Source organism: Haliotis rubra, unplaced genomic scaffold, assembly GCF_003918875.1.
Source record: "Haliotis rubra isolate DU_JTF1 unplaced genomic scaffold, ASM391887v1 Scf174, whole genome shotgun sequence".
NCBI lineage: Eukaryota > Metazoa > Mollusca > Gastropoda > Lepetellida > Haliotidae > Haliotis > Haliotis rubra.
This window is the reverse complement of record NW_025765714.1, coordinates 1,484,539-1,512,302: the sequence shown is the minus strand read 5'-3', so window position 1 is coordinate 1,512,302 and position 27,764 is coordinate 1,484,539. Positions and strand designations below refer to the sequence as shown.

The following is a 27,764-nucleotide window of genomic DNA, read 5'->3' as shown; positions in this document are numbered from 1 at the left end:
GTTATTGACGTGGTAGTGCAGCCAGGGAAGACAATGTGTTGTGTATGTAAACACAGGTCTGAAGGAAACATAAGTGGGGCAGAGCATATTTTATTACTGTCAACTTCTGTACTGATTTGTAGGGAGGAAAATATCGTTCATAGATCATTGTTCCATATTCAATGGACTACTGCCAAGATAAATCTTGTTAATGAGGAATAAATTCAAATTAAAACATTAATTAATCTACCTGATTTCCCTGAAACACTGTGTCTTATCAGGTTCATGGAATGGAGAAATAACAATGCACCCAGACATACATGATAAACAATCAAACTGTATTAAAGTAACATTTAATGTTTCAAATGATCTTCCAGTGGATTGTCTATAGTGTCTGCCCACTTCAGAAAACAAAGCTCCCTCTGAAGTAAGTGCATGAACATTTTACTGTAGATGCTCAAAGTACCTTTGTGGATTCTGGGGTAGAACATAGCTCACCAGTAACCATGGTAACCAAGACTTGTCATAGTTCGATGAATAAGGTGGTCAGGAATGGGCAACAGGTGAAGCTACTGTCATAAAAAAAAGTCAAGACAGAGTTCAAAACACTAACCAAAAACACAGCTGAATCCTTGTATGGTAGGATTGCAGAGTTTGAAGGCAATAGTGGTGTGATGGAGGCCTTCCACATCTTCACTCCTGTAAGTTGGCCACAGAATAAAGATGGGTTTGCTTCGTTTGGGAAGGAAGAAGTAAAACAAATCACAAACCACTTCACGGAATACCTCATGAAAAATGATATATCCAAGGAGTCATGCCTCACTGAAATGCCAGATGTTCTCATGGAGGCCTCAGGATCTCTTCAAGAGAACTCCAGACATACCCTACATAGATCTTTTGGTCTAAAGTTATGAGATGAGACAAATTGTACAAGAGGTACAGTAACATACTGTCCCTTGTACAGATATCTCCTGTTCTAGCTGTGTCCTCTGCTGAGTGTGAGAGAGGGTTCTCCATGATGAGCAGAGTAAAACAGAGACTGGAGATCCAGGTTGAAGCCCTCCACCCTCTCTCAAATCATGACAGTTGCCCAGTGCCAGACCCCACTTGCAGACTACAACCCCAGAGGGCTATAGCAAGATGGATGAGGGGAATTAAAGGTCCAAGGAGATGGACCCTGCTTATGGCCCTAGGCTAGAACTGTCAGCAAGTAATAGCTCTAGTATTGATGTTGAAGAGTCAAGTCAGTGAGTAACTAAAGTTTTCTTGATGCAAAATTTGCAATCCCTGTAGAGTACAAAAGCTTTATGTGACAGTGTGTTTAATTAAAAAGAACATCAAAGTCATTTTCTGTATTGTTTATATTGATAAATCTTTATTACAGTGTCATCATGATCCTTGGCACACTTCAATGTGTTAGGGCACACATGAATTTTACATTGGGTGCCCTAAGGCACCCTTGGAAAAAAATACATTTCGATCCCTGGGGTAATGTTCATACTTGTTTCTTCTAACTTGGTTTTCCATGGTGCCATTGCACAAAACAATCTTGGTGCTAAGGTAATTGTAACTCCAGTAATATAGACTTACCACAGTCTTAGCATTAAGATTGTTTTGTACATTGGCACCCATGTTAGCAGGATAGTAGAAAACTAAGGAGTAATATTAGTTGTGGTGTAAGTCATGTTCATGCCAAGACTGATTGAGAGATTGAACATACCAGTATATCATGATTACCACTGATAGCTGAAATGTGTATTCAGGCAGTTGGGGTTATACATTTTAGGAATGAAATTAGCAGCCCAACAGCTAAGTATGCCTTTGTCCACTTACTGGACATGAACAGATAAGTGTTAAAACATGAAGAAATACACATGTACCATGGCCTTTGATTTTCTGAAGCCTTAAGTGTGTTAAGCTTGCCTAATGTATAAAATTTCTTGTTTGACATTGTTTGAGGTTGGATTGTAGTCAGTATGTATTTGCCCAGATTTGAATCAATGTTATCAGATTAAATCTGCTTGGTGGTAAAAGTTATTTCTTGGTAAGGTTGAGGGCTGTCAGTGGAGCTGATGATTTTTCTAGCATTGGTTTGCCAACTTAATACTCAAGATCTACAGTAAACATGGTAAACAGAAGAGTGACATTTCAAATAACCCATAGCCTGTTGCTACCTTTGTCTACCTGTAATCTGACATTTACTGTACCATGAAGTCATTTATTCATTGCCAACCCTCAGCCAGTGAACCTGCATCTCACGCTTTCATCCTGCCGATTGATTGACTGGTGGTTATTGACGTGGTAGTGCAGCCAGGGAAGACAATGTGTTGTGTATGTAAACACAGGTCTGAAGGAAACATAAGTGGGGCAGAGCATATTTTATTACTGTCAACTTCTGTACTGATTTGTAGGGGGGAAAATATCGTTCATAGATCATTGTTCCATATTCAATGGACTACTGCCAAGATAAATCTTGTTAATGAGGAATAAATTCAAATTAAAACATTAATTAATCTACCTGATTTCCCTGAAACACTGTGTCTTATCAGGTTCATGGAATGGAGAAATAACAATGCACCCAGACATACATGATAAACAATCAAACTGTATTAAAGTAACATTTAATGTTTCAAATGATCTTCCAGTGGATTGTCTATAGTGTCTGCCCACTTCAGAAAACAAAGCTCCCTCTGAAGTAAGTGCATGAACATTTTACTGTAGATGCTCAAAGTACCTTTGTGGATTCTGGGGTAGAACATAGCTCACCAGTAACCATGGTAACCAAGACTTGTCATAGTTCGATGAATAAGGTGGTCAGGAATGGGCAACAGGGTAGATTGCATGTCAGTGTATGTGTTTAAATTTTAATTAATTCACAATACACACAGTTAGGTCTTTATTCATGGGCTGCTTCTAAATTATGTACAGGATACTGAATAAAGTTGATTTCTTACAGACTATTTTGCATTTTTGCTCAAAGTTCTTTCTGCGATATTTATCGATAATCAACTGACATTTAGTTGATAATTATCGATCTCTGTAATATTTTGTACCTGCACTGCATTTACTTTCTCTTGAATCCTCACGGTGTTGTTCTGTGTATTAGAGAAGACTATATAGATTCTGGCAGAGAGATGGTAATCAATAGCTTAATGTATGTGGGTATTGATCACGATGGACAGATGAAGTACACGTTGCTGCAGGTAGTGGTGGTTTCTACCTGGCACCCAAACACACCTGTATCAAGTTGTGTAAAGGCGTAGACAGCTGATAGTCTCCACAATGTTGATTCTGAAAGTGATAGACATATCACCTGACATGGTGTCATAGGATGGCTGGTGAGCAGCCATAACTGTCCAGTACAACAGATCAGTTTATTCAGTCTCTCACATGTACATACTGCTACCACGGCTACTGGTAGACTTTTCCTAATGTTTATTTATCATACAATTTGGAAGGGTTATGAACATGATGAATGTCAGTGATTTGTCACAGGCCAGATATCTTTTGTTCCCTTAACACCCGTGAAGATCCAGGTCAGAATTTATCTCCAGTAGCCCATGCTTGTCGTAAGAGCTGACTAACGGGATGGATCGGGTGGTCAGGCTCACTGACTTGGTTGACACATGTCATCGTATCCCAATTGCATAAATCGATGTTCATGCTGTTGATCCCTGGATTGTCTGGTCCAGACTCGAATAATGACAGACCGCCGCCATATAGCTGGAATATTGCTGAGTGCGACGTAAAATTAAACTCACTCACTCAATCACTCATTCACAATTACTGTATTCAAATATTATTTCTACCATTACACTGAAAACTTACTTGTCTTGGCCATTTATATACTAGCCAAAATCTGGCATGTACCAGAGAATGGAAGCACTAATTATAACATGGGACATGGCAGATAACATGTTTTTCCATCATTTTTAGTTTATTAGGCCTTATATTATGGCAAATTTATGCAGATAAACATGATTACCCAGAGAGTTTCATAGATTGTGTTGTGTTGTAAACAATTTAAACTGACTTAGGTGTCTAGTTCTAGCTGTAAACACATCCATGGTCTAGTGTGCAGAGGGGGGTCTGCCCTGACAGATGGTAAAACATGGTTGTTGTTGTTACCCAGCCTGGTGCTTGACTTGGGATAAAACATGGACAGCTTAGTCAGTATACAGCATGGGAGTGTCATATCCCTGTGTACCTGCATCCTGGTATTTGTGTGTTCCAGCTGTAATGTGTCCCCATGTTGTTTCAGGTGGACAATGTGTGTCCTGCGTTCCTTTTTAACTGTCACAGTGCTGGTGGCACAGGTCCTGTCTGTCAACCGGGAGAACTTTAAAACATGTAGTCAAAGTGGATTCTGCAAGTAAGTGCCTTCTATGGATGAAAGACTTGATGACCAAAGCAAAGGATTTATTTTGGTAAATTTAACTTGATTTGACTTGATAACCTGTGTTTTCTGTGTGATGGAATTTCCTCACTCACTTGTTTCCATCCATGCCATTAAATGCCTACAAATGGGAAGACATACAAGTGCTGATTTGGGGTCTATGTCTGTGTGGATGTTGTTGCCTAGACCATTTGGGGACATGTGTGAATCTGTGTGTGTGTGTCTGTCTTTGCATGCACGTGTGGTTACCTTGACCTGAAGGTAAGCTATGTGGTTACCTTGACCTGAAGGTAAGCTATGTGGTTACCTTGACCTGAGGGTAAGCTATGTGGTTACCTTGACCTGAGGGTAAGCTATGTGGTTACCTTGACCTGAGGGTAAGCTATGTGGTTACCTTGACCTGAAGGTAAGCTATGTGGTTACCTTGACCTGAAGGTAAGCTGAATGGTTACCTTGACCTGAAGGTAAGCTGAATGGTTACCTTGACCTGAAGGTAAGCTATGCGGTTAACTTGACCTGAAGGTAAGCTGATTTGTTACCTTGACCTGAAGGTAAGCTCTGTGGTTACCATGACCTGAAGGTAAGCTGAGTGGTTAACTTGACCTGAATGTAAGCTCTGTGGTTACCTTGATCTGAAGGTAAGCTGAGTGGTTACCTTGACCTGAAGGTAAGCTCTGTGGTTACCTTGACCTGAAGGTAAGCTATGTGGTTACATTGACCTGAAGGTAAGCTCTGTGGTTACCATGACCTGAAGGTCTGAGTGGTTAACTTGACCTGAAGGTAAGCTCTGTGGTTACCTTGATCTGAAGGTAAGCTGATTTGTTACCTTGACCTGAAGGTAAGCTCTGTGGTTACCATGACCTGAAGGTAAGCTGAGTGGTTAACTTGACCTGAAGGTAAGCTCTGTGGTTACCTTGATGAAGGTAAGCTGAGTGGTTACCATGACCTGAAGGTAAGCTCTGTGGTTACATTGATCTGAAGGTAAGCTCTGTGGTTACCATGACCTGAAGGTAAGGTATGTTGTTACTTTGACCTGAAGGTAAGCTGAATGGTTACCATGACCTGAAGGTAAGCTCTGTGGTTACCTTGACCTGAAGCTAAGCTCTGTGGTTACCTTGATCTGAAGGTAAGCTGAGTGGTTACCAGGACCTGATGGTCAGCTCTGTGGTTACCTTGACCTGAAGGTAAGCTATGTGACTACTTTGACCTGAAGGTAAGCTCTGTGCTTACCTTGACCTGAAGGTAGCTGAGTGGTAACATTGACCTGAAGGTAAGCTATGTGGTTACCTTGACATGCAGGTAAGCTCTGTGGTTACCTTGACCTGAAGGTAAGCTGAGTGGTTACCATGACCTGAAGGTAAGGTATGTTGTTACCTTGACCTGAAGGTAAGCTGAGTGGTTACCATGACCTGAAGGTAAGGTATGTTGTTACCTTGACCTGAAGGTAAGCTGAGTTGTTACCTTGACCTGAAGGTAAGCTCTGTGGTTACCTTGACCTGAAGGTAAGCTCTGTGGTTACCATAACCTGATGGTAAGCTGAAGGGTTACCATAACCTGATGGTAAGCTGAGTGATTGCTTTGACCTGATCATAAGATGTTCTGTTGCAGACGCCAGCGTGCAGTGCAGCCCGGCCAGTCTCCATATGTAGCTCTCCTGGACTCCATACAGAAAACATCTACATCTATACAGCTACAGTTATTAAATAAACACAACAACGTTCGATTTCTTTTACAAGTATTTGGACTAAAACATAACACTGTACGGGTCAAACTGAATGAGTTGGAGCCATTAAGAGCACGATATGAAATCCCGGTAGGAGAAACTTTGAAGTCTCAGCCTGAGGCAGAACAGTGAGTACATTTGTATTTCTGAAGTCAACTACTCAATTTCATCACATTGAATATGATAAGCTGTATTTTTGGAGAGTCTGTAGATATAATCCAAATATATAAACACCATGTTACAGTCAGTGGTTTTACGCCGCTTTTAGCAATATTCCAGCAATGTCACAGCGGGGGACACCAGAAATGGGCTTTCATGTTACATGTGACATGTAAATACGTGTTGCTAAGAAGGCTGCGTGTATATCAACATGGTTCCCAGAATGGTTCACACTGGACAGGTTTCTCAGTCACTAACATTGGTAGTACATCTAACTACACATGTATTTTGTATGAGTTTTATGTAATGGTCACAAACTAGACATCAGAAATCCAGAAAGTCTTTTTCAGGCCTTTTGAGGAATGTGTATGAAATATATACACAGAGCATGTTTTCTTGTGTTGAGTGAGTGAGTGAGTGAGTCCTTGTACACAGCCAACTTTACCTGCAGGATCACAGTGCAGGAGACATCCAGAGACAGAGTCACCTTCTCACTGGGCACCAGTAAAGTGGTCATTCTGTCAGACCCCTTCAGGATGGACTTCTTCGCAGGAGGAGAGCCGGTTGTCAGCATCAACTCACAAGAACTGCTCAAGTTTGAACACATGCGGCAAAAACAGTGAGTTGTTTTGCCTCTGTTGCCAAGGAAAGCATCAATTACATATTCTGAAGTTTACTGTAACTGAATTATACAGGCAAATCATTCACTAAAATACAAGCAGGATATTGTGGATTCTCACAAATTTTATGCTCTCTTATGGATGTCATGGGTGATAAACAGCACAGATTTGAAGTGTTCCATGCAATTGTTCAGACATTATCAATACTTCACAGTGTATTGTATACACTTTATTCCATCAGCTATGATGCTGTTCGGTGTAGTCACGATTTGTGACCAACAAATAAATAGGGCCTGGTTGTACAGTAAATGGAAACCAGTGAGTGCTCAGAGCAACACTTCCATAGAGGACCCAGTTACTACAGTCACATCCACCCTGTACAGGTGGCAGGGTTCGCACAGACTTCATGCACACAGTCAGTGAGTTTAGTTTTACACTGCACTCAGCAATATTACAGCTATATGTTGGCGGTCTGTAAATAATCGAGTCTGCAACAGACAATCCAGTGATCAACAGCATGAGCATCAATCTAGCATTCAGGGATACAATGACATGTGCCAACCAAGTCAGTGAGCCAGGCCACCCGATCCCATTAGTGGCCTCTTATGCAATAGATCTCATTTCACTTTTGTTAGCTTTCCAAAAAGTCATTCCTTGCTGGCCATTTTGAGTCCATGATTACAGCTGTGTATCTGTTAATTTACAATGGTTGATGGTGAGGAGTGTCAGGGTGTAGTTAAAGCCAGCAGGTGATGGTGTGTGGCTTTAGACCGGAGCATGTAGAGGAAAGGGTGGATGTGCTGGTGTGTGGCTTTAGACCGGAGCATGTAGAGGAAAGGGTGGATGTGCTGGTGAAGGTGTAGCCCAGACCATGTGTAGAGACCATGGGAGGTGGATGTGCTGGTGAAGGTGTAGCCCAGACCATGGAGAGGAGAGGGTGGATGTGCTGGTGAAGGTGTAGACTGCTGGTGTAGACTAGAGCATGTAGAGAGAGGGTGGATGTGCTGGTGAAGGTGTAGCCCAGAGCATGTAGAGGAAAGGGTGGATGTGCTGGTGAAGGTGTAGCCCAGACCATGTAGAGGAAAGGGTGGATGTGCTGGTGAAGGTGTAGCCCAGACCATGTAGAGGAGCCCAGACCATGTAGAGGAGAGGGTGGTTGTGCCGGTGAAGGTGTAGCCCAGACCATGTAGAGGAGAGGGTGGATGTGTGAGGGTGGTCACAATTAATTCATCTGATAATCTTTGCAATGAAATTGATATCTTATGGCAGCTATAAGATGTATTGGCCCTGAAACTGATAGCTGTAATGGATTGTAAGTTACACCAGCATGTGCCTATCATGCATCAAGGAATCTTTGCACCAATTTCTTTTTGTCCTTTATGTTGAGTAATTGCCTTTGGTAATTAGAAGTAGCTTGATGACATGTTATTCGACAAGTCAGTGTTGTGATGATGTTGTGTGTTGCTGCATGCACCTTTGCTTCTTGCTGTTCATGTTTCTAATCTAGATATCTGGGAACACAATGTTTCTGTCCACTTTGTAGGGGCTGGTTGAGTAGAATGGGCTCGGGATTATATTCTTGGTTTTCCGCCCCTTTCAGAGCGGAGCAACAGCCAGACCCTCCTGCAGAAGATAAGGGTGAGGAGGAGAAGAAGGTGAGTTTCCTCCTTTACATTGATGTTGGGGTTGCATGGGTTGTAATGTTCATACCTTAGTTCTCACTGTCAGGTCAGTCCAGAATGGCCTTTCAGCCAGCCCGCATTGCTTATCAGATTGTTTTCTAATCATGTAACCACAAATAAGATAAACGCGAAAAAAAAGTTCTGGACAGTTAAAGGTTGTACAACTAGTTCCATCAACATCTTCTCTCAGTTCTTTGGGATAGACATTTGAAAAGGACAAAACTTTCAAAATCCCATCTGCAAAGTACTTCCTTAAATCTCAGCCATTTTGCTCAGGTTTCGTATTTTGAATGATTAACTTTGTGTAAATATTTTTCAAAGCATATCCTTGAAAGGAAGTCACCAGTTTGAAACTGCAGTAAAGCTTGAGAACACTACTTCCTGATTGACTTTCTCAGTGTCAAACTCATGTTTGTCATTGTTAGATCCAAGTTTGCAAACTGTAGTTCTGACATGACCTGTAATGGGATATCCTCATCTCTGTGTAGTGGTAGTGAGAACCAAAAGACAATTTGAATGACATTGTTTTGTTGTAAGAATACAGTAATTGCTGTAAGTTTACATTGAGCAGACGGATATAACAAGCTGTTATTTGGCACCAGACACTTGCTGTATATTTCAATTACCAGGGTAGTAGATTTCTCTGAGTTGTGTGCTTCTAATGGTAGTCAAGTGTGGACAGACCAACATTTATAGTTACATGTTGCATGTTTTTATGCAGTGATATTGATTTCATCTGGTTGCCTTGATTTCAACGATGGTTGGCTAAAATGATCGATAATTGAAAATATCATTTATAGGAAAAATTATTAATGATATCAATATGAAAATTTTGTTATTAATAATATCGTTCATTCATTTTTGTGATAGAAAAAGGTTTGAAATTCGTTCATAAGCTGCTTTTAAATTATATTGAGGATGCCGTTTTTGTTAGTAATCAATGCATAAACTATCACCAATTATTCACCATTAATGTGAAATATATTCTTTTCTTTCAAAATGTTTTTTGCATTTTTGCTTTAAGATGCTTGTCCGATATTTATTGATAACCGATTGATATTCAGTTAGAGAATATTGATCTCTTTGATCTATATTGATAGCCAGCCCTAGTTTCAACATAACATGCATGCGAGGGTCTGAGTGGGGTTATAACAGTGTTCAGTCTCATTAATCGGTGTCAGATGATTATATAACTGGTCTAAAGACAATGAGAAATATTAGTTTAACAAGGGTTGAGTGTAGTTGGATACCTTGTACGCATGTTCATAGCGATGTGTAAGAAGTGATGTAATGTGTGTTCTGGGTAGGAGGGAGAAGAGGAGGAGGGGAAGCAGGTGCCCCCTGAAAAGACGGATGAAGAGGCAGACATGTGGGAGGAAACCTTCAAGTCCTTCACAGATTCTAAGCCTCACGGTGAGTGCATGTTTGGGCATTTCATTTCTCCCTCGTGACTACATTGATCCATTTATCTCTCTTTGAAACAAATTATTGGTCAGAAAGGAAACAGGAGAGGTGTTCACTGCAGGTGTAGTGCAGTAGTTGTAGACACATGGATCATGATGGCCAGGTGAGCCCCATGTCCTGTTCCCACAGCCACTCTGACAAATTCCTGGTCTGTTGCAGGTCCTACATCAGTGGGGATAGACATCTCATTCCCAGGCTTCGACTTTGTTTATGGAATTCCAGAACATGCAGATAGTCTTGCTCTCAAATCAACAAAGTAAGTTCAATCAGTTTTGGTTAGTTTCTAGCCGTCTGCTCTGTTTGGTAGCCTGGAATGATTGGATCTTTTGATTTCAGAAATACTGAGCCCTATCGGTTGTTCAACCTAGATGTATTTGAGTACGAACTGTACAACCCTATGGCTCTCTACGGCTCTGTTCCTCTCATGCTGGCACACAAGTGAGTACCACTATCATCCAGACTCTATGGCATGGTTTAATGCTGGGGTTAAATCCACTTCTCTCCAAGCAATATGATCATCATGTACAATACTGAACAGTGTTCTCAGTTTCACCTTGATGTGTTTGTCGGGTGAAGCACCGTGCTACATGATGGACTTGACCGGGGTCTACACTCCTACTCCTTCTTATTTACATACATTGGCAACACTGATACAACACTGAATATTGGTAACACTATATCGGGAATGTTGTGATGTTTTCAGTAAAAAGAACACAGTGGGCATATTCTGGCATAATGCTGCAGAGACATGGATTGACATCAGCTCCACGGTGGCTGACAAGGTATGTCTGTTGCTCAATATCCTACACAACTACATCATTAGATGTTATGTCTGTGTTTATCTTGGGGTGTACTTTATTGCAACTTAGCTACTCAAATACAGTGTATTATTTACTTGATTGCTTTTTCCTGAAACTTCTTTCTGAATCCATGGGTTTAGCCTCAATAAATTACAAAGACCAAGGTTTTGTGTTGTCCATCTTTCTACTGGTCAAGTCTCAAGGGATACAGGAAACGGTTTCAGGCCAAGAAGAATGGAAAGCCCAGGCTTAGTCAGCTTGACACGGCCTTCCCAGACGTTAGTAGCATGGACCTTGGCTACAGACAACTATCGTAGGTGGAAGATGCACTGTATTTCCTACTGACAGCCTACATTCGGAGATTACCCAGACACCAGTCGATTTGGGTGACCTTTCAAGGTCGCCACGACACTTTGACCACTTTTCAAACTCTTGTTAGCGCGATATCTCATGAAATGTTGTACCCAATGTCTTCAAATTTGGTGACAGCCTACATTGTGAGATTACCCAGACACCAGTTGATTTGGGTGAACTTGACCTTATCTGCAAGGTCACCACGACACTTTGACCGCTTTTCAAACTTATTTAAACGCGATATCTCATAAAACATTGCACCCAATGTTTTCAAGTATGTTGACAGCCTACATTGGGTGATTATGCAGACACCAGTCATTTCAGGCATCTTGTATGTGACCAAAAAATAAAAAGTAGTTAATATAGAATTTTTAACTTACCTTACCTCATGGTCATGTGCATGGTACCTTTGCTCATCCAATACAAAGATTGGAAACGTGATCGATAAGTATCCTTGTTGAATGCTATCATGAAACTGGTGACGTGTCGATCTTGTCCGGCGAGCGGAAGTACGCCCCCCAATCCCGTCATGTGACAACGAGAACACGTCACTTTATCCTTTATCGCAGAGCGAGGTGGACGAGTATACGATTTTTCTGTTTCTTTTCTTACTGTTTCTTTGTGTTTTCTACAGTAAGGTTTTCGTATTGTATCCTTCTACCATGATATAACGAAAAGGTACTCACCGTAGGCTGTTTTTTTTTCTCTCACTGTACGGTCTTCGCAGTGTGTTGTTTTGCTCGCGTTGTTTATCCAGCTTCGCTTCGGCAGAATTAGGTACCTCTTTGATCAGCCTGGGTTGTTTTTGTCCTTGCTTGACCATTGTATGTATCTTGTTCTCTTTCTTTGTGTCATATTTTGTGTGTTTTTCCTTGTAGATGTTTTTCACATGCTTGCCAGTAATGGCGGCTGTCGCTAGGCGTGGCACATACATGTATAGCTACCTGTGTGTGCTCTCTGTTGTCGTTTAGTTTCATATTCTGCTTTTCCCGCCGTTTTTCGCTTCACTGTTGAGTTAAGTTGTCGGCGTTTCTTCCTTATGTGGGTAAGCGTGTGTATACCAAAGTTATGGTTTTGCACGTTTGCCTTCCCTTCCCAAATAGGCTTATATTTGCTTTATCATAACTATTTGTTATGCTATATTTTCTTCGTTATAATGATTAATGTTTACTTAACGTGTGTTCAACAGTAATTGTTTTTCTGTTGTTGCAGTTTGCTGTGGTTAGTTTATGCCACGGGTTTAGTGCAATCGGTGCAAGTCTCAGAAGTCGGCTAAAGATCCCCCATCCTGCTTGCCCGGATTGTCTGGTCAACAGCGTGTACTTGGACCTCCCGGTGCTCGTTTTGCCGGCACCTACCTTCCACCGACTTTAAAGTGTTCTTAGCTGCTCGGAACAAACGTTTTACCCAACGCAAGCGCCTCATGTCTTCTAACGACGCCTCTGAGACTACTCAGGTTCCTTCGACGCCTACGGCTCAGCTTGGGAACATCTCTACACCTTCAGCGGATCGGCAATCTACGACTTCGCCTCCCCGCCAGTCCTCATCTCCGGAAACGCTCCAGAGCGAGCCTCCTCACACAGGCCCAGATCGACAATGCTGTGAATCCAGGCGCTCCATCTAATCTTCAAGATTCCCGAAGGATCGTCAGCGTCCAGATGATCGTTCTAAGGAATGCCAGCGCTCCTCTGATCGTCTGTTGTCCGGAGATGACCAGCGTTTGCCCACAAATCGGCAACGCTCCCCCTCAACCTTCACCAAGCCGTTCACCTGCGTGGGGTGCTCGGCGTTCTCCCAAGCGCGCAACGGAGTGTGACGATCGGCGTCCTTCTCCAACATATACGTTCGCCTCGGCATTCCCCTCGGAGCTCCCGTTCTCCCAGGTGCTCTCCTGTATGGGTAGTTCGGCGCTCCTCAGCGTTCTCCTCGGCGTTCACCACGGCGCTCACCTCAGCGTTCACCTCAGCGTTCACCTCAGAGACAGCTTTCACCTCTTCATCGGCGTTCGCGTTCCCGATCACCTTTGTGTAGGTCGCTGGATTCCGTCTCTTGTGTCGGAGGCTCAGATTGTTCCAGATTATGAGGAAGAAGACAACCAGGCTCTGACGCGCTTGGGCATGGAGAGTGTTTACGCCTGGATAGCTGATAGACTTATCACTTTCCCGTCTCCAGGGTCGGATATTCCTCGTGCTACCTACATTTGGGATGAACCAGAGCTGCTCCTGCCACCGCATCCCATGGTTGCTGATGCCATTGCTTCACTTGATGAAGATTTCCAAAAGTTATCTCTCAATCCTTCCATCAAGCCTGCTAAACATCACCATCAGGAATACAAGGAGCATTCTTTTGACTGTGGATTTTGGCGCGCTACACAAGATGAAGCGGCCAAACAATTGTCGGATGCTTCTCAAGCTCAATACAAGGTCCCAGATGCCAAGTTGTTGGTGATTGATACGGAACTCCGTCGAACCTTGAAGCCCCTCTCTGTGCTTGCTTCGGCCACGGAGGCCCTGTCTCAAGATCGCTCGGAGGATAACCCTTCCCGCTTAGATCATCTTACCACTATGTTTAGATGGCAGGCTAGAGTTCTGTCTGATGTGGATCACGTTCGTTCGGGCCTTAGCTACCACCACTGTGACTAGGAGGACTGGGTTACTCACTCCCTGTACCTGGCAGGAGGAATTCAAGAAAAGACTGATGCGTGCCCCGTTTGCGGCTCCCACCTTATTCGCGGATAAGATCCAGGATGTCTTTTCAGAGCATGCCTCCTTGACCCAAACTGAGATTGCGCTCCGATCTTTTCGGCACTTTGGCACTTTGTCAGCACCAGCTACCAGAACCACCAACCTTTACCAATCCAGGAGGACGTTGGTTCGTGGAGCCTTCAGAGGGCGTGGCAGGGGATGTCCCAATGACTTCCAACGTCGTCCCGCCGGTAACCAAAAGGACTTGTGCAAGACCGGCAAACCCAAGTACAAGCACCGCTGATGTTTTGGGCGGTCACGACTGGGATCTCCCGCCCCCAGCCATCCATATCCGCGATATACCTGTAGGCGGGAGACTCGGGGTCTTCTGGCCCAACTGGACAATCCTAGGAGACCCCTTTGTCCCAAATCTTCTCAAGGCTACAAGTCATGTCACCGCCTTTGACCACCTCGCCCGAGTCTCACGTATATTCCATCGTTCAACACCAGCACCTGTTGACCAACATTCAGGCGTTGTTGGACAAGAAGGCCGTAGAACAAGTACTAGAGCCCAGCAACTCCTCCGATGTTTTACTCTCCCATCTTCTTAGTACCCAAAAAGAATTCTCAGAAGATGAGGATGGTACACAATATGGCGGTGTTCAACAAACTTTACCTTCCGGAGCCGCCACATTTTCGGATGGTATCTCTGACTTTGCTATGAACCAAACCGTCCCTCAAGGATTGGTTGGTCAATCTGGATCTTCAAGACCCATACCTACATGTATGACGGTCACCATTACCAGTGGAAGGTCCTGCCGTTTGGCATCTCTATGGCCCCGTGGCTTTTCACTCTAATTACAGCACCGATTTCCCAGTATCTTCATCTTCGGGGGATAGAGTTCAACCCATACATAGACGACTCTCTCATGAGTCACAAGGAGTGCCGGCTGCTACGCAGACAGAGGGACTTTACACTCAAGCTTTTCCACCAACTCGGTTGGATCGTCAACCTCGAAGTCCCACCTAGAGCCGTCCCAACCGTTGACTTTCATAGGGGGTTTGTTCCTGACAGACAGAACGTTTGCTGCAGCGGCTCTTTGACCGAATTCACACACGGACGCGAACTGTTTGTGGACACCTCTCTGCAGGATTGGGGCGCTCACCTGGACTCTCAGACAGCGGCAGGGCTGTGGTCAACCGCACAGGCAGGTTGGCACAGCAACAACCTAGAGCTTCAGGCTGTCATCTTAGCCATTCAGCACTGGATTCATTCGCTACGGGTTCCAAGCTCTTAGTGGCGTCGGACAACTCGACAGTGGTCTGGTTGATCCGCAACCAGGGAAAAACCAGCTCGGGTCTTCTCTTGAATCAGACGTTTCGTTTGTTTTGCCTTCTGGACGACAACAACATCCACATCAGAGCTCGTCACATTCCGGGTTGAAGGAATGTCTTGGCAGACGCTGTCCCGACCAGACAAGCCATCCCCAACAGAGTGGATGCTTCATCCGGAAGCATTCGATCTGGTTTGTCACCTCCATCACAGACCGTTAGTGGACCTCTTTGCAACGAAGCACAACCATCAACTTCTGGTTTACGTGTCTCCTCTTCCGGATCCTGTCGCTTGGGCAGTGGACGCCCTGTCCCTCTCGTGGGAGAGTCTAGACGCCTACGCATTACCTCCTCCAGTTCTTCTTCCCAAGGTCGTAGCCAAGCTCAAGGAGACCAAGCAGATGTCTCTGCTGTTGGTCGGGCCTTGGTGGCCGGCGAGAACCTGGTTCCCTGAACTACGGCGACTCGTCGAAGGAGATCCTCAACCGCTACCACTTCTACGGCATCCTAACAGCCGCCTGTTGCACCCAGATCCAGACAGGTTTCATCTATGCGCTTGGGTCATCTTCAGAAAGCTCTGAAATCCACGGGTTATTCGGCTGGTGTGGCTACGATCATCATTGCTCATAGAGTGTCCACCCGCAGCTTGTACGATGACAAATGGTCTGCATTTGGGAAGTTTTACGCTGATCGCTCTAAGAATCCGGTTAAGCTTCTTCTCAATTTATTGCGGAATTCCTCCTCTACCTACGCAACACTCGGCATCTGAAAGGTGGTACGATTTCTACTTATTTGGCAGCCCTTAATTCAGTGCTGGCCGTCAAGTCTGATAGGAAGGTCTCCAAGATCCCGGAATTACTGGCCATGCTGAAAGCGTTTAAGTTGGAGGATCAGAAGTCGAAGTTCCGCCCTCCAGCTTTGGATCTAAATGTGGTTTTACAACACCTTCGTGGATGTCCTTATGAGCCTTTGTCTGTGGCCTCATTCGAGGACTTGTCCAGGAAAACAGCTTTTCTTTTGGCGCTTGCTACTGCGGCCAGAGTTAGTGAGCTTCACGCAATAGATGTTACCAGGATTAGGTTTGAACAGACTCGTCATGGTTCCGTCCATTTGGGTCCATTCTCTGGGACTTCATTGCCAAGACATTGCCATATCAGTGGCAAACACTTGTTGACATTTCTTTTAATCTTTTAAACTGAAAAGTAAACTTATGTTTACCATAGGTCCTTTAGTTGTTTCATGCTGAACAGTCTACTCATCAGGACCATCACTGAAGTTTTTCTCTTTGGCCCCAAGCCAAACTCGCTCATTAATATTTATTTTAACTATGGGGCACACCCAACCATTATGCCATAAATTCATGATTTTGCTGAAAATAATGTAAACAGTATTCAGTGAAATTTTGAATAACATATACATTTCACAAAGTTATGTGCAGATATACAACGAACATGTAGTAGTTACTTCATTCTAATACGAGAGCTTGGTCCAAATACCAAATTGTCGAGTGCATAGCCCGTGACACCTGTTAGCTTGTATCTTGGTAGGGGCATCACTTAAGAGCTAAGATTTCCTTGTGGGATTCCAGTATGTTGCCACAATATTCTTTAAACATAGAAGACATTACATTTTACTCAGAAAACTGTCCTGTCAAATGCATGAATGATTTGTTATGTAACACTGTTCTTGTGAATGAACAGCTTCATTACATTAAGATCAAATTGTCCTTTGACATGGTAATGGTTCGACAGTTCACCAGAGATCTCAGTGAACTTTAAATGTACTTGTTTAGCAATGCTGATTATTTCTATTTATACCTGATTGTTTACTACCTTTCTTCATTATCTGTTGCAGACATTTTTTTCCAAAGTGGCTGACATGGTTAAAGGCAGTACAGAGCTGCCCAGGACAGACACGCACTGGTTCTCTGAGAGTGGGGTCATTGATTTGTTTGTGTTGCTGGGATCGCGCCCCAAGGATGTATTTTACCAGTATGGCGTGCTCACTGGAACCACAGAACTACCTCCGGTCAGTATCTCCCCTAGTCAAGCAGACAATAATACCCCGGGTCAGTCCCACACTTTTCAGGAATACAATATTTCCCTTTGCCATTGCCTTCCCCACTTTCAAGAAGACAATATGACCCTTTGCCATTGCCTTCCCCACTTTCAAGAAGACAATATTACCTCCTGTCGGTACCTTCCTCATACGACCTTCATCACCTCCAGTCTGCATAGCCTATGATTAGGGTAGGGCATACCATCAGTGGTGAGGTAAGGGACACCAACTGTGGTCAGGAAGGGGGACACCATCAGTGTGTCAGGTAGGGGACACCATCAGTGGTTAGGGAGGGGACACCATCAGTGGTTAGGAGGGGACACCATCTCCTGTGGTCAGGAGGGGGGGCACCATCTCCTGTGGTCAGGGAGGGGGGCACCATCAGTGGTTAGGGAAGGGACACCATCACCTGTGGTCAGGGAGGGGGACACCATCACCTGTGGTCAGGAGGGGACACCATCAGTGGTTAGGAGGGGACACCATCTCCTGTGGTCAGGGAGGGACACCATCAACTGTGGTCAGGGAGGGGACACCATCAGTAGTTAGGGGGGACACCATCTCCTGTGGTCAGGGAGGGGGACACCATCAGTGGTTAGGGAGGGGGACACCATCAGTGGTTAGGGAGGGGACACCATCAGTGGTCAGGAGGGGACACCATCAGTGGTCAAGGAGGGACACCATCAGTGGTTAGGGAGGGGACACCATCTCCTGTGGTCAGGGAGGGGACACCATCAGTGGTGAGGTAAGGGACACCATCAGTAGTTAGGGAGGGGACACCATCAGTAGTTAGGAGGGGACACCATCAACTGTGGTCAGGGAGGGACACCATCAGGGGAGGGGACACCATCACCTGTGGTCAGGGAGGGGACACCATCACCTGTGGTCAGGGAGGGGACACCATCACCTGTGGTCAGGGAGGGGACACCATCACCTGTGGTCAGGGAGGGGACACCATCACCTGTGGTCAGGAGGGGACACCATCACCTGTGGTCAGGGAGGGGACACCATCAGTGGTCAGGAGGGGACACCATCACCTGTGGTCAGGAGGGGACACCATCAGGGTTAGGAGGGGACACCATCACCTGTGGTCAGGGAGGGGACACCACCATCAGTGGTTAGGAGGGGACACCATCAGTGTGGTCAGGGAGGGGACACCATCACCTGTGGTCAGGGGAGAGGGACACCATCAACTGTGGTCAGGGAGGGACACCATCACCTGTGGTCGGGAGGGGACACCATCACCTGTGGTCAGGAGGGGACACCATCACCTGTGGTCAGGAAGGGGGACACCATCAACTGTGGTCAGGGAGGGGATACCATCACCTGTGGTCGGGGAGGGGACACCATCACCTGTGGTCGGGGAGGGGACACCATCACCTGTGGTCAGGGAGGGGGACACCATCTCCTGTGGTCATAGAGACCTGTGGTTAGATCCAGGTTAGAATTGGTCTTTAGCAACCATGGTCATCGTGAAAGGCGGGTGGTCAGGCTCACTGACATGGTCAACACATGTCATCATATCCCAATTGGGTTAATCGATGCTCCTGATTTTGATCACTGGATTGTCGGGTTCAGATTCGATTATTTTCATACCAACACGCCATATAGCTGGAATATTGCTGCGTGCAGCGTTAAACAACAAACAACAGAAAGCATCCCCAATGACCAAAGGGACGGAATCTTCACCTGCACATGACAGCTGGTACATGTCTCCTTCTTTGTTCCAGCTGTTCTCCATTGCCTACCACCAGTGCAGATGGAACTACAATGATGAGGATGATGTGAAATCGTAAGTACTTATTCTAGCTGTTCAAAATTGAAGAGTGTAATCATTAGTATCATATGTAATTTTTCTTCAGAGAAAAGTTTTGAAAAAATGTTTATGGAGGTTTGATAATATTCTTCTGATTCACCTTTTCAGAGTTGCTGAAAACTTTGATAAACATGATATTCCATTTGATGTGATCTGGCTGGATATTGAACACACTGATGGCAAACGGTGAGTACCACAGTATATAGAGATCACTAGTGTAGGTGCTGTGTATTACGTACACACATTTTGCAACAACTGCAAATTTCTGCTGTTAAATAACTACAAAGTTAATCTTGTTAGACACATGTGGAGTAGACCGAGGCAAAAACACAAATCTCATCCAGGTGGCATGGTAGTAACAGCCAGGACTGCTTTGAAGAAAATCGCTTGACATAGTGTTGACCTGGATCCCCTCAGTGTTTGTGCAATGAGTTACCCCGTAGTTATTGTTGCAGATATTTCACATGGGCCGGAGATAAGTTCCCCAACCCCCAGGAAATGGTGGACAACCTGGTGTCCAGGGGCAGGAAGCTGGTCACCATCGTTGACCCCCACTTGAAGAAGGATGACAACTACCATGTGTACTCTGACCTTAAAGCCCGGGATTACTACGTGAAGAACAAGGATAATGGAGAATATGAAGGCTGGTGCTGGCCAGGTGAGCCACAGTGTCGCTGTCAGCCAGTGTACACTTGACTCATGTCATGTTACTAGTGCATTGTCTCCTCACGCATATTTTCTCCTATGTCTGCAGATGTGTTAACCCTATATATGTCTGTTTACATCTGTTTCAGGATGTGTCTGACCTATGTCTGCAGTTGTGTTAACCCTATATCTGTCTGTTTACATCTGTTTCAGGATGTGTCTGCAGATGTGTTAACCCTATATATGTCTGTTTACGTCTGTTTCTGGATGCGTCTGACCTATGTCTGCAGATGTGTTAACCCTATATCTGTCTGTTTACATCTGTTTCTGGATGTGTCTGCAGATGTGTTAACCCTATATATGTCTGTTTACATCTGTTTCTGGATGTGTCTGACCTATGTCTGCAGATGTGTTAACCCTATATCTGTCTGTTTACATCTGTTTCTGGATGTGTCTGACCTATGTCTGCAGTTGTGTTAACCCTATATCTGTCTGTTTACATCTGTTTCTGGATGTGTCTGCAGATGTGTTAACCCTATATATGTCTGTTCACATCTGTTTCTGGATGTGTCTGACCTATGTCTGCAGATGTGTTAACCCTATATCTGTCTGTTTACATCTGTTTCAGGATGTGTCTGACCTATGTCTGCAGTTGTGTTAACCCTATATCTGTCTGTTTACATCTGTTTCTGGATGTGTCTGCAGATGTGTTAACCCTATATATGTCTCTGTCTGTTTACATCTGTTTCCGGGATGTATGTCTGACCTATGTCTGCAGTTGTGTTAACCCTATATCTGTCTGTTCACATCTGTTTCTGGATGTTTCATATCTGCAGATCTGTTAACCCTATATCTTATGTTTACATCTGTTTCAGGATGTGTATGACCTATGTCTGCAGATGTGTTAACCCTATATCTGTCTGTTTACATCTGTTTCAGGATGTGTCTGACCTATGTCTGCAGTTGTGTTAACCCTATATCTGTCTGTTTACATCTGTTTCTGGATGTGTCTGCAGATGTGTTAACCCTATATATGTCTGTTTACATCTGTTTCAGGATGTGTCTGACCTATGTCTGCAGATGTGTTAACCCTATATCTGTCTGTTTACATCTGTTTCAGGATGTGTCTGACCTATGTCTGCAGTTGTGTTAACCCTATATCTTGGATGTGTCTGACCTATGTCTTCAGATGTGTTAACCCTATATCTGTCTGTTTACATCTGTTTCAGGATGTGTCTGACCTATGTCTGCAGTTGTGTTAACCCTATATCTGTCTGTTTACATCTGTTTCTGGATGTGTCTGCAGATGTGTTAACCCTATATATGTCTGTTTACATCTGTTTCAGGATGTGTCTGACCTATGTCTGCAGTTGTGTTAACCCTATATCTGTCTGTTTACATCTGTTTCTGGATGTGTCTGCAGATGTGTTAACCCTATATATGTCTGTTTACGCTCTGTTTCTGGATGCGTCTGATATATCTGTCTGTTTACATCTGTTTCAGGATGTGTCTGACCTATGTCTGCAGTTGTGTTAACCCTATATCTGTCTGTTTACATCTGTTTCAGGATGTGTCTGCAGATGTGTTAACCCTATATATGTCTGTTTACGTCTGTTTCTGGATGCGTCTGACCTATGTCTTCAGATGTGTTAACCCTATATCTGTCTGTTTACATCTGTTTCAGGATGTGTCTGACCTATGTCTGCAGTTGTGTTAACCCTATATCTGTCTGTTTACATCTGTTTCAGGATGTGTCTGCAGATGTGTTAACCCTATATATGTCTGTTCACATCTGTTTCAGGATGTGTCTGACCTATGTCTGCAGATGTGTTAACCCTATATCTGTCTGTTTACATCTGTTTCAGGATGTGTCTGACCTATGTCTGCAGTTGTGTTAACCCTATATCTGTCTGTTTACATCTGTTTCTGGATGTGTCTGCAGATGTGTTAACCCTATATATGTCTGTTCACATCTGTTTCTGGATGCGTCTGACCTATGTCTTCAAATGTGTTAACCCTATATCTGTCTGTTTACATCTGTTTCAGGATGTGTCTGACCTATGTCTGCAGTTGTGTTAACCCTATATCTGTCTGTTTACATCTGTTTCTGGATGTGTCTGCAGATGTGTTAACCCTATATCTGTCTGTTTACATCTGTTTCTGGATGTGTATGACCTATGTCTGCAGATGTGTTAACCCTATATCTGTCTGTTTACATCTGTTTCTGGATGTGTATGACCTATGTCTGCAGTTGTGTTAACCCTATATCTGTCTGTTTCTGGATGTGTATGACCTGTCTGCAGTTGTGTTAACCCTATATCTGTCTGTTTCTGGATGTGTATGACCTATGTCTGCAGTTGTGTTAACCCTATATCTGTCTGTTTCTGGATGTGTATGACCTATGTCTGCAGTTGTGTTAACCCTATATCTGTCTGTTTACATCTGTTTCAGGATGTGTCTGACCTATATCTGCAGATGTGTTAACCCCATATCTGTCTGTTTACGTCTGTTTCAGGATGGGATCTTGTTATCAGGCAATACTTGACCTGACCTGGTCGATTCATGTCACTGTATCCCAGTTACATAGAATGATGCGCATGATGTCAACCCCTGGATTGTCTGATCTATACTTGATTATTACTGACAACTGTCATCTAGCATGATAACTGCTGAGCATGGCATTAAACAACAAACCCAAAACATTCATTCCCCACACATCTACCTGATTACATCATGTCTGACCTGTGTCTCTCCCTTTGTGGATGTGTGTGACTTATTTCTGTCTCCAGGTGTTTGAGAGATGTGAGTTTGTAGATGTATTTTACCAGCGTCTGTCTGATAATGTGTTACCTCTTTCTCAGGGTCCTCAGCCTGGCCAGATTTCTTCAATCCTGCAGTACAGGAATGGTGGGCTGGCAAGTTTGCCTACACGGAATACCCGGGATCATCCAAGGATGTCTTTGTGTGGAACGATATGAACGAACCATCAGTCTTCAATGGGCCTGAGATCACATTCCAGAAAGATGTGAAACACCATGGTGACTTGGAAAACCGTGACGTCCACAATCTATATGGTTTCCTCGTGGTGAGTGTTCCTCCACACAGACAGATTATTTGGCAGTGCAGCTCTTGTAGTCAGGTTGTGTCAGGTCTTGCTTCATATATCTATTGTCAGTTGTTCTACTTTTCAGCATAAAGCTACATGGGATGGACTGTTGAAAAGATCTGACGGCCACCTCCGGCCATTCCTGTTGACCAGGGCTTTCTTCGCAGGATCACAGAGATATGGTGAGGACTTGTTGCAGATTGATGCCACACAATAGTTTGTCTCCTGAGTAGGTGTAGATTGCCTCTGTTGTACATGTTGTACCAGTGGTGTGGGAAGGTAAAATGTTGTCTGTGTGTGCAGGTGCTGTATGGACTGGTGACAACATTGGTGAGTGGTCCCATCTGAAGGCTGCCAACCCAATGATCATGTCTCTAAACATAGTGGGCATCACTTTCTCAGGAGCTGATGTTGGCGGCTTCTTCCGAAACCCGGACACAGAGCTTGTCACCAGATGGTACCAGGTATGCCACCTTCTATAGAGCAGTTTCTCTCAAACACTCTTGCCTTGCTGACCAGGCTGTGCCACACATGAAGTACATGAAGTGTGGTAATTACTCTAACCATGTGTTAGTAAAATATTCCTTGCATGATAATTCCTTGCATTGATAACTTTAATGCCAATTAATTGGTTATTAAAAGAATGACTAAACTACTTCTCCAGGCTGGAGCATTCTACCCTTTCTTCCGAGCTCATGCTCACTTGGATACAAAGCGTCGAGAGCCCTACCTTCTGCCTGAAGAGAACATGAAGGTGATCCGGGACGCCGTGAGGACCCGCTATACCCTGCTCTCCTACATGTACACACAGTTCTACAAGTCCATGGAGAGTGGCAGCCCCATCTTTCAACCCATGTGGGTGGAATTCCCAGAGGAAACAGCAGTATTCGGCATAGATGACCAGTTCATGCTTGGTAAGGGGATTGGTCAGATATGAAGAAGCAATTGGAAAATAGTTTATCAAGCTTCTTCTCCAGCCCCACATATCAACCTAATCCAAAATTGAACTTGCTTGGCAGTCATTGTGTTTGCTTCCATTTATCTTGTATTAATTTTTCTTATCCAGACACAATGATGTTGATGATGTAACAGAACCCATAATGTGTGAAACCATGTGGTCAATTCATAAATGTTTATTAGCGAATAAATGAAAAACTTACCAAACGCATCCAACTAAAGGTGGGACATGCATTACTTTCTGATACAATAAATATGCCAGTTCCTCTCATGTCCTCCAGGACCTGCATTGTTGGTGAAGCCAGTGACGGAGCAGGGGGCTTCAACAACCACTGTGTACTTTCCTGGGGCAGGACAGGTAGGGCTTGTACACTGGTGATCAACATACCAGGGGCAGGACAGGTAGGGCTTGTACACTGGTGATCAACATACCAGGGGCAGGACAGGTAGGGCTTGTACACTGGTGATCAACATACCAGGGGCAGGACAGGTAGGGCTTGTACACTGGTGATCAACATACCAGGGGCAGGACAGGTAGGGCTTGTACACTGGTGATCAACATACCAGGGGCAGGACAGGTAGGGCTTGTACACTGGTGATCAACATACCAGGGGCAGGACAGGTAGGGCTTGTACACTGGTGATCAACATACCAGGGGCAGGACAGGTAGGGCTTGTACACTGGTGATCAACATACCAGGGGACAGGACAGGTAGGGCTTGTACACTGGTGGTCAACATACCAGGGGCAGGACAGGTAGGCCTTGTACACTGGTGATCAACATACCAGGGACAGGACAGGTAGGGCTTGTACACTGGTGGTCAACATACCAGGGGCAGGACAGGTAGGGCTTGTACACTGGTGATCAACATACCAGGGGCACTGGGGTTCAGGATATGTCCACATCCAGTCAAAATGAGGGGGTGATACTCACTTGATCATGTTATAATCCATAAAAATACAATGTTCAATAAATGTCAAAGATGTATGATGACTGAAGGTAGTTACTTTATTTGAAGTTTTAATTTGTTATCATTCGTTGGTTTCGTTGTGTACAGTGAATCTTGATGTATTCACATACAGTTTGTCCCTTTTGTTCATGAGAGCAATATACGCTGACATTTTCACATTAAATTAATGATTTGCAGCAACATTAAATTTATGACTTAAAGCGACATTAAATGAAAAAGCAGATGTCCTAAGCAAGGATTTAATCAGCTCTTAAAACACGAGAATGTCAAATGCATCTTTGTTCATCACTGTTTTATATCTGGATGTGGAGTAAGAAAGAAAATTAATCACTACGTCAACATCAACATTAAAACCACCACAGAAATGAATAATTTGGGATCATACTCTGTAGCTTCCATTATGCCCCAGTATTGTGAGACACTGGACTTTCTGGAACTGCAGTGTGCTGCTCATTTCAGCTGTGGTACGACCTGTTCACGTATGACATCCACCAGGGGGATCAGGAGAAGAGCGTGGCGGGAACTCTCGATAAGGTAGGCCAGTTCACTAGGGACACATCAACACCTCTCATCACTTGGTTGGCATCACTTAAATGGTGTAAGAATCTACATCAAAACTTCACTAAATGAACTTGTTATCCATAAAGTTGTATGTGTTTTCTCTCATTTCTAGAATGTCAATCAAACCAATGTATATGTTGGTTTCTAATTTTTGTTTATTAATGTCAGAGATGTTTGGCGGGCCTGAAAGAAATTGATGTTTAATTGCACCATACATGTGATTATCTTGCTTAGATTCCCGCTTACCAGAGAGGAGGCACCATTGTACCCCGGAAAATGCGAATTAGAAGGTCATCCACTCTTATGTATGATGATCCATTTACTCTGGTTGTCTGCCTTGACAAGCAGGTAAGTATACGTTGGCTGAATGCTGCCAGCAAAACCAGTAAATATCTATTACATAATCGTGAATGTGGCTTTTGAACCAGCTATTCATGGCAATCACCAGTTCACCAAACATTGATCAATGACATTTCTCCAAGAACTTGTTATAGGATCATGTCCCTGGCATTTCAACTCTTGAATTTCTGGATTATTGTTGTAATTTGGAATGTGTTCCAAAAGTTGGTATGGATACATTATATCAGGAATTTAGTTAAGGAATGTTTTATCAGAAGTGTTCTTGATATGGAAAATACAGTATTTTACTATATTCTCCCTTCTTGCTGATGGTGTGGTTATCATTTGATAAGTTTTAATTTTCCCATACAGGGCGAAGCTCAGGGAGAATTATATGCAGATGACTACCATACATTCCAGTTTAAAAATGGCCACTATGTTTATAGAGGCTTCACCTATAAGGGCAACACTCTTGAGAGCAAGTAAGTATAGATGTGGCAGTGTATTGCACTATGTGTTCTCCCAGTGGTGGGATCTACCTGCAGCATAACTTCAAACACTAAGTACAAGTCACCAGGGATAAACCTGGCTCTTCAAATCTTATGAGATTTAACTGTTCGTGATCGTTCACAAGAAAAGGAATAAACGACAAATATGTCATATGTATTTAACTCTTTCAACACCAGTCAACCAGAGGCATTTACTACCATGACAAAATCATGCTATTCTGAACGTGTTACGCAAAAAATCACCACATATACGTATATTATGGAACTTATTGGACGTATCGTGCTAGGTTATGACCTGTGACAAAAAGGCTTCATGCATATATTTTAGCATTAAACATCGTGTCCGAACGCTAAGTTCGAGGCGATCAAAGCTGAGATGTCACTTGAATTACATTACACGATCGCACAAAAAAGATGGAAATAGTAAGTTGTAAAGCATGTTTGACAACTTTCATGAGTACTGTTGTTGATTTTATTCTTCTGTTTATTCAATTTGTTTAATTAAGTGTTTTCAGACATTGTTAAAAGTGACATATTTAATAAATGAATCATACGTTAGTTAGGTTCCTAAAATTATATGATATATCATTTTGATGCAACTACTGCCTGGCCGGTTTACCGGCCTATGGTGTTGAATGGGTTAATCAACTTCAAGTCGGTGGTTTCGTTAGCAGACGCTTTTTGGGAGGCATAATGTTGTAGAACACAACTTCCGAACGCGAACTCTGTACAGCGTCGTACAGTGCATAAACAACACAGTACCGCGAGGTTCTGAGTTTACCATACTCCTTGCAGCGCATCTCGTTTTGTACAGCACTGTGTAACGATGTTCGAAGTTCCATACCGGAAGTTATGTTTCGATGATTAAAAATAGGTAGAAAGCAACGGGAATATCTTTGACAGAACAAAATAACGACAAAGCCTTTCTCAGTAAAATAGATTTAAACACTTTATTATTTCTAATTGTACAGGTGAGCAGGATGCGATTTTAAATCACTGCAGATAAATTTGAGTGTGATTTTATAGCACTTGATGCGAGAAAATCGCGATATCGCGGCCCAAGTCAATCCCTGGTCACTAAAGGGAAAAAGGAAACAATGATTATACCACCCTGTAGTCCATAACATTTGGAGATTTGGGAAATATCTCATTACACACTGACGTTGCCATAGATGTTTTGCCTTCAAGTAGTTTTGAGATCTTTCTCGCTCAAAGAATATTTTAGGGACTATTACTACCATTCATTAGTTTGAAGTGTCATAATTGTTGCATTCCTAATAAGATTTGATATTTCTTCTTTCAGAAATTTAGATCCCAAGGGAAGTTACCCAACAAAAGAGTGGTTAGAAAAAGTTATAATAGCAGGAGTTACCAAAGCTCCCAAAACAGTTGTTCTTCGATCAGGTAAGCACACTCCCCAAACAGTTGTTCTTTCGATCAGACAGGCATACCGAAGTCTTTAGCATTCTCCAATGGGGGAATCGGTAGATGGGGATCCTTGGCCAACAGGTGGCAGCTCAGCCACCTTAGACCTGTTGTAGGAGGTGGCTAGATGGGGATCCTTGGCCAATAGGTGGCAGCTCAGCCACCTTAGACCTGTTGTAGGTGGCTAG

At 43.7% G+C, this 27,764-nt stretch overlaps 1 protein-coding gene across 4 annotated transcripts in view; it reads left to right on the top strand.

Annotated features, from left to right (window-relative positions):
- LOC124272916 (neutral alpha-glucosidase AB-like) overlaps positions 1 to 27,764 on the top strand; it is a 38,461-nt gene that overhangs the window by 8,282 nt on the left and 2,415 nt on the right. Inside the window, exons 1-22 of one of the 4 annotated variants that reach the window (XM_046708160.1) lie at positions 401 to 406; positions 4,241 to 4,351; positions 5,984 to 6,226; positions 6,709 to 6,876; positions 8,421 to 8,532; positions 9,867 to 9,972; positions 10,183 to 10,279; positions 10,360 to 10,461; positions 10,727 to 10,805; positions 17,048 to 17,221; positions 18,979 to 19,040; positions 19,173 to 19,250; positions 19,520 to 19,722; positions 22,571 to 22,794; positions 22,901 to 22,997; positions 23,119 to 23,279; positions 23,480 to 23,729; positions 24,054 to 24,130; positions 25,202 to 25,276; positions 25,538 to 25,651; positions 26,015 to 26,124; positions 27,455 to 27,555. In XM_046708160.1, coding sequence (XP_046564116.1) covers positions 4,248 to 4,351; positions 5,984 to 6,226; positions 6,709 to 6,876; positions 8,421 to 8,532; positions 9,867 to 9,972; positions 10,183 to 10,279; positions 10,360 to 10,461; positions 10,727 to 10,805; positions 17,048 to 17,221; positions 18,979 to 19,040; positions 19,173 to 19,250; positions 19,520 to 19,722; positions 22,571 to 22,794; positions 22,901 to 22,997; positions 23,119 to 23,279; positions 23,480 to 23,729; positions 24,054 to 24,130; positions 25,202 to 25,276; positions 25,538 to 25,651; positions 26,015 to 26,124; positions 27,455 to 27,555 — 2,737 coding nt within the window. In that variant the 5' untranslated portion in view covers positions 401 to 406; positions 4,241 to 4,247. Of the gene's footprint in view, positions 1 to 400; positions 407 to 2,630; positions 2,675 to 4,240; positions 4,352 to 5,983; positions 6,227 to 6,708; positions 6,877 to 8,420; positions 8,533 to 9,866; positions 9,973 to 10,182; positions 10,280 to 10,359; positions 10,462 to 10,726; positions 10,806 to 17,047; positions 17,222 to 18,978; positions 19,041 to 19,172; positions 19,251 to 19,519; positions 19,723 to 22,570; positions 22,795 to 22,900; positions 22,998 to 23,118; positions 23,280 to 23,479; positions 23,730 to 24,053; positions 24,131 to 25,201; positions 25,277 to 25,537; positions 25,652 to 26,014; positions 26,125 to 27,454; positions 27,556 to 27,764 lie in introns of those variants that run through there. The other 3 variants (XM_046708159.1, XM_046708161.1, XM_046708158.1) reach the window with 3 other exon arrangements.